The sequence below is a fragment of the Gymnodraco acuticeps genome, unplaced genomic scaffold, assembly GCF_902827175.1.
Source record: "Gymnodraco acuticeps unplaced genomic scaffold, fGymAcu1.1, whole genome shotgun sequence".
Taxonomy (NCBI): domain Eukaryota; kingdom Metazoa; phylum Chordata; class Actinopteri; order Perciformes; family Bathydraconidae; genus Gymnodraco; species Gymnodraco acuticeps.
The window spans coordinates 578,183-585,537 of NW_022991188.1; the positions used below are offsets into that span (position 1 = coordinate 578,183).

General features: G+C 41.3%; 1 protein-coding gene across 1 annotated transcript; it reads left to right on the forward strand.

The window, feature by feature from the left end:
- The first annotated feature begins 253 nt into the window (after positions 1–253).
- On the forward strand, positions 254–3,144 carry LOC117561197 (piggyBac transposable element-derived protein 3-like). Its single transcript, XM_034238497.1, has 4 exons — positions 254–406; positions 909–1,142; positions 1,243–1,389; positions 1,565–3,144. The coding sequence occupies exons 1-4, from the start codon at positions 349–351 to the stop codon at positions 3,142–3,144; spliced, it is 2,019 nt and encodes a 672-aa protein (XP_034094388.1). The 5' UTR covers positions 254–348.
- The last annotated feature ends 4,211 nt before the right edge of the window (positions 3,145–7,355 follow it).

Genomic DNA, 7,355 nt, shown 5'->3' on the forward strand with positions numbered 1-7,355 from the left:
AACCAAATTTAAAGAACTTGAATTTACTTGATAAATAAGTGAAGATAAGAAGATGTATTAACCATGAATTAATCAATTGGTAAATTAAAAATAGCAGTAAAGAGGAAAACTATTAAAGTGAAGTGAAAAATCATCCTAAAACACACTGATGGAAAAGGGGGGAGGCGTGATGGAGGTATGCACAACCGCCTAGGGCCTGGCGTACACATGCGTGGACATCACATTTTTGGTCATATGACCACAGTCGTTAATTCTGCTGAACTGGGGCCTCATGGCCACGTATGTGGGCACTTACACTGCCATCTGGTGGTGTCAGAAGAGTACAACACACTACGGTAAAAATTCAAAATGGCGACAAACTCAAGGGATCATTCAAGTGGCAGCTCCAAATACAAACCTCGACAAGGTAAGAAGTCCTATCATATTTCAAGGCTTTTTCTGATTTAGATATTTATCAAAGCATTGTACGTTTGTCATGACATGCAAATTTGACAAAAAATGTGTAAAAATAACAATTTGGTATGCTGCTAAACATGATGTACATGTATGTGTACATCGGGACTTAGGTTGGTCGAAAATGCTAATATGTTAGTAAAAATGTGCACAAGTAAAATAGCTTATAGCTAACTGGTGCAGCTAAAAAGCTGTACATTGTCCCGATGAAATAAATAACAATTAAATAACTAAATACATACATACATACATAAATTAGTTGGGTTGAAAATGTTAATATGCTAGTACAAATGTGCCTTGCTATAGCTAATAGCTAGAGTTGTTTATAGCTAACTCTGGTGCAGTTGAAAAGCTGTACATTGTCCCAGTGAAATAAATAACAAAGAAATACATAAATGCATACATATATAAATGACATTGGTTTGTATTTGATTTTTTCATGTTTTTATTTCCAGAGCGTTTTTCTGTGCAACAAACATTGGAGCTACTTGGGTTAATCGATGGAGATAACTCAGATTTGGAAGACTTGTCTGACAACGATGATCCCATCCTGGATGTCAATTATCAACCCCCACCACAGGAGCAAAGCAGCAGTGAGGATGAGGATGACAGTAGTGATGATGAGGACCCCATTCCTCAGCCCACTGAGCACAGCAGAGGACGTAAACGTCTCCGTGGTGCAAATAATGGTTAGCCAAGACCCAGTGGATATTTGTTTATTTTAGGCAGGGCCTCAGGGCTAGGTGAAGGATAGGAAGCAAAATGTTTATTTACAACACTTGTTGACAGGTTCAGGTTCAGGTTCAGGGACAGGGACAGGTTCATCCCGCACTCCCAGACGGCGCCGTCAAACTCAGCAGATCGAGGCTGATCGCTCCGATGATGACTCGGAAGAGCCAACACCAGGACCAAGCACTCAGGGACAGCCCAATAAAGGTAATTGTTATTATTTTAGCATGCCTTGAGGGTACATTTTCAAATTTCATATAAATGTCCACTCAGATTCAACTACGTTATGCACCAATAAACCTCAGTGAATTGCTTGCATGGGTAGAAATATGTAACTTACTTTGCAATAAGTACTATTTGTATTCTGATTCTGGTTGTGCAGGACGTGGGTTGCGCTGGAGGGCTACTCCATTGACGCCAGACCTTGCCCAGTTTGAGCACGAGGACGACACTGAGCTAGACAGGAATGGCTGGACCCCACTGGACTATTTTCAACAGTACATAGATAGAGATTTGATGAAAATGATTTCAGATTGCTCTAATGCTATGTCACTGTCTAGGAGTGGGGATCCACTCAACACCTCTGTAGATGAGGTTTACCACTTTTTTGGTGCCTGTATTTTGATGTCCTGCATCCGATACCCAACAATCAGGATGTACTGGTCCAAAGCCTTGAGAATCACTGCCATCACTGACAAATTCACGCGCAACAGATTCTTCAGACTGAGGGGATCAATAAAAGTGCTAATTGATGATGATGTGCCAGAAGATCTGAGGAAGAGGGACACATTCTGGAAGGTGAGGCCTTTTCTTGATCGGATTCTGCAAGGCTGCAAGTCTCAGAATCGACCTGAATGCGCATCCATTGATGAGCAGATGATTCCTTTCACAGGAGCCTGTCCATGCAGACAATATCTGCCAATGAAGCCAAACCCAGTTGGCATCAAGAACTTCGTTTGTGCTACAGCAGATGGCATTGTGCTGGACTTTGATCTGTATCAAGGTAAAGGTGCACTGCTTGAGCAGGTCGAAGAAGAAGAGGTGGGCCTGGGGTTGGGAGGCTTAGTCTTGGCTCGTCTGTGTCAAACTCTGCATCGTGGCACGAAAGTGTATTGTGACCGGTTCTTCACAAGCATCCGATGTGTGGAACAAATTATGAAGAAGGAGATGTACATTACTGGTACAATAATGAAGAACCGACTCGCTGGCGCGAAGGAGAAGCTAGCCTCTGACAAAACCATGAAAAACACAGGAAGAGGTACCTCATCAGAACTTTCCACTGAAGACGGAAAGTTGTGTGTAGTGAAGTGGTACGACAACAAACCAGTGTTGATGATGTCTGTTGTTCATGGCACAGAGCCTGAAGACACCTGCCAGCGCTGGGACAAGAAATTGAAAGAATATGTGACTGTCTCGCGACCAAGCATTGTCCGTGAGTACAACCTCAAGATGGGTGGAGTTGATTTGATCGATAGAATGATTAGCTACTATCGCATGAGCGCCCGTACTAAGAAGTGGACGATGCGGATGCTAATGCACTTCACGGATCTGGCTTTAGCCAACAGCTGGCTGCTCTACCGCAAAGACCTCGCAATATGTGCTGCACCAAAGAAGAGCATCATGCAGTTCCTTGAGTTCCGTACGGAAATGGCTATGACCCTCTTGGCCCAGCATCACGGTCAAGGAAGCGATGCAGACCTCTCTGAACAGTCAGAGGAAGAAGACAACTCAAATCAAGGGAAGAAACGTTCTGTGACGGCAGTGCCCCATGTCTCGGTCCGCAGGAGGGCGAATGCCCATCTCCCAGAGATGATCAGCCTGAAGAACGCGGCGCGCTGCAGGGTAGCAGGCTGCACTGGAAGAACCCGAGTGCGTTGTGTGACCTGCAAAGTGTTCTTGTGCTTGCAAGGCGATCGCAACTGTTACACAGCCTTTCACACAGCCTTTCACACATGTTCCTAAAGAAAAGGGCATTCCTATTTTTTTTTTTACATGACCAATGCAACATTTCACATAAGCCATACTGTAACTGTCCAAGTTTTTGTGACTGTTTTGTTTTTTCACAATGATGTTCAAAACACATACAACAGTAGCCTATGTGGTATTATTAGATGCAACAGTGACAATGCAAAATGCTTTGAATGTTTTATATTTTGTTACAGGCATATGATGTCTTCCTGATACTGTTTGTAGCGTTTTAAATGAGCTGTACTGTAGTTGTGACAGTCCAAAAGGAGCAAAAATGCAGTGTTTTCATGTTGTTTTTACTCTCAGATGTTCAAAACATGTAAAATGATGTGTGTATAAGTTATTAATACATGCAAAAGCAGCCAGGAAAAACTGCTGTGTTCAAGGTGGAAATAAAATAGTTGTTCACTCTATTACAAAAAGGTGACTTATGTGGACATCATTTTTCTCTAAAAGTACATCATGTCAAAAGATGATACTTAGTTGTTATACTTATCAGGTTCCAATAAGCCCAAATAGCAAAGAGAAATAAAAAATGCATATAAAAAAACAGCTTGGGTCTTAGGAGGTTAAGTAGTGGGTGTTTGGGAGTTAGGAGTACAGTGTAGAACCATATTCTTCAATCTTTTCATCATGTTTACAAATTATTCTTTTAGAGTTTTTATTCAGGTGTGAATTTGGTAGTGTTTTAATTTGTTACAGTATTGATCAGTTCAAAGGGAGAGTATTAGTAACATCTCTATAAGATCAGACAAATATTTATTTATATAGGCCATGTTGAAGGGAAAGCTAGTTCTAAACAAAATATAGTATTTCAATTTGAGGTATTGGCTTCACCATTGCAGCATATATTACTACAGGAGAACTTGTTATGGGGAAATAACTGTTGTTTGTCGTCCAAAATGTAGAGTTTAAAATAAAATAAAAATAAAAAAACAGCTAATTTAATTTGAAAAAGCAATATAATTGGGAGTAAACAAATGTGGGGCCTTAAGGTCACCCATTGTAATGGTGCATATTATTGACGAGTAAGAGGGAGAATGGGTCACTTGACCCACCCTGCAGTGGTTTTTAAAATCTTAGTTGCAGCTTCACAGGGAGCGCACGGCACCAGATTATGAGTTTAAAAGACAAGCGTCACCACCTCCTAATGAACATCTATTTAGTTAGTAGTTGACTGACATTTAGAGATGTTAAAAAGTAAAAACATACCTACCATAAGGGATCATTCCTAAATTCAACTACAAACCATTAAATCCTTAATAAAGGAAGGAGTGATTGTTACATGTTCGGACACCCAAGGTTCCACGCACTGTTAGGGAGGTTAAACATTGTTCTTTAAGTGGACCAGAATTGAAGATAAATTAATATGAGTTATGAAATACATGGCAGAGCTTTACAGATCCTGATAATGTTTTGACTCAAGAAAATAATTATAGGCACAAGTTTCTGATCTATTAGACATTTTAATATAGATGAGGTGTTAATGAACTGCAGTAGTAGTACTATAAGGAAGTGAGTTTTGTACCAAGTTGCAGGAAATGTGGGAAATAGCTGTCCCAATGAAAAGTTAGAGATATCTGGAAAATTATAGTTGTAATCGTGAATTAATAAATGATGGTGCTCCATATATGACTGATTTTTGTAGACAAAGGATACTGGCCTATGCTGAAATATCAAAGTCTCTGCAGAGCACGACACGTGGCCAAAAAGACTGAGACCAACTGACCTTTGACCCTGACCGACAGTGTGACTTGAGAAGGCACTGTCAATGACTGACTCTGGGGTGTACCTGACCAAACTTGACTTTACAACCTGACAGTGTGAGTGTGAATGTGAGTGTTTGTCTGCATGTGATCAGTGCAACTGCATGATTTAAAACAATGACTAATCAAGCATGCTTTTGGACTAACACATTATTCTGGGGCTCTGTGGGAAATGAGAGGTTTCCTAAAATGTGTGACCGGTTTCTAATCTACTTGATGATATTTCACTCCCACAGGCAGTGGCTGTTTGCAGAATGTGAAGCTCAAACTAAAACATGAAGATTCTGTTTCTTTTAGGACTGAAAGATGGAGAGAAACACTTCATTTCACTGGAGTGTTTACTGTGGGAAATGATGGATGTACATTTGTGAATAATGTTTGGTATTTTCTTATAATCAATTATTACCTGAAGGTTTTCTTCCAATACAGGATTTTGTTACACATGAGTTCATGTGTAAAAAGGGGGAGTGTAAACTTCACAATCTATATTTTTCAATCTGACCATTGATTGACAGTTTTAGAATTAACCGGCTCCATATCTGGGGATAAGATACTGTTTGATGGATGTTGACATGTTTCTAATATTGATTGAGTTATAACAGGTAACACAGATGCAGAATCAGTGGCCAAGGGGCTACTGTGAGAGATGTAATTCCAGAATGGAATACTGAAGAAGTTGACCTGTGATAATGAAACAATTTTGTAATATTTCAACAGGTATTAAAGTAACTGAGGTTTGAAATGTAGAAAGAACATATTACAGTTAAAGCTAAAACATAGTAATGTAATGACACAGAATTGTATTTAGACAACATCTTGTAACTAGCCTGGTAAAGAAGTAAAAGCCATAGACTTTATTGTTTAGGTCATTATGGGGATATACATTTCATCTAAATTCATAATAGAAAGACATTTGATGACAGTTTGTTGGAATTCTGTATTCATACGCAGTGGGGGATCAAAAAGCTGAGGGCCCAGGAGCCCTGAGCGTAGGCTTGAGGGATTTGTATCAGATTTCTCCACACAGGTTGCTGGCGCCAAAAGGGGGACAGCTCGTACCATGGGAGCCAGTGTGCGGCGGGGAAACCACCTGCTAGGACCAGGGGACGACATCAGGACGGATCTGGCTCTCGTCAAGGAGGTCGACTCGGAAGCTGTCATCAGCGGACTGGAGGAGAAGGACCTCAAGGACATCCATGCAACAGACGACTTGGAAGCTGCCATCAGCGGACCGGAGGAGGAGGATCGGGAGGACATTTCTAGCGGGCCGGAGAAGGAGGATCGGGAAGACATCTCTCCAGCATCGACCCGGAAGCCGCCATCAGCGGGCCGGAGGAGGAGGATCCAGAAGACATCTCTCCAGCATCGACCCGGAAGCCGCCATCAGCGGGCCGGAGGAGGAGGATCCAGAAGACATCTCTCTAGCAGGCAGCCCAGAAGACGCCGTCAGCGGATCGGGGGGACAAAGACACGGCAAGCCAAGACGGCACAGGGGACTACACTCTCCGCTGAAACAGGTTGATATAGCCGGTGTGGAGTTTGTTCTAATATCCCATTTTTGAGGAACTCTGTTTCAATATCCCATTTTTTGAGGAACTTTGTTTTAATATCCCATTTTTTGAGGAACTTTGTTTTAATATCTCATTTTTTGAGGAACTTTGTTTTAATAACCCATTTTTTGAGGGAGAAGCTGCCCCTTCCCCTTCGTACCAAATGCCTTTGTTGGCTTACGCGTCGGAGGAGGACGAGCACGATGACTCAGCCGACAAGGACAATTTTTTTAAAAACATATTTTGGTCTCCCTCCACTGTCATAAGAAGTTGTTATGGTGGACTGTTCCTAAAGGTTTAAAGTGCTCTAAATCCCAGCTTCTGATGGATTTATATAAATGTTGGGGAACAGACAGTGGAAAAGAATGACAGTGGTTATGTTTCAAATGCTGTGTATAAGTTGATCTCTGAAGGTTATATCAAAAGAGGGATTAAAGTAAACAGATACTGTTCTAAACTGTATTAAAGTAAACAGGTATTATCTTGAACTGTATTGAAGTGAACATGTATTATTTGGGACTGTTTTAAAGTAATCCTATATATATATATAAACCTTCTTACCTACACTCCATGACCCAGATACCCTGACACACACACATACACCTCCTGTCTCCAGCACACACACATACACTCCATGACCCAAATATCAGTACACACACACACACACACACACACACACACACACACACACACACACACACACACACACACACACACACACACACACACACACACACACACACACACACACACACACACACACACACACACACACACACACACACACACACATTTGCCCCCCCAGAACACACACAGGTTATTTTCAAGGTTCTTTCTGGGGCCAATATAATCTCAAGTATCAATATATCTGTGTACAATGTTTGATTGT

Coding starts and splice junctions, on each gene's coding strand:
- LOC117561197 (XM_034238497.1), top strand. CDS start 349: ATGGCGACAAACTCAAGGGATCATTCAAGTGGCAGCTCCAAATACAAA. Junction 407..908: donor CAAATACAAACCTCGACAAG/GTAAGAAGTCCT, acceptor TTTTATTTCCAG/AGCGTTTTTCTGTGCAACAA. Junction 1,143..1,242: donor TCTCCGTGGTGCAAATAATG/GTTAGCCAAGAC, acceptor ACTTGTTGACAG/GTTCAGGTTCAGGTTCAGGG.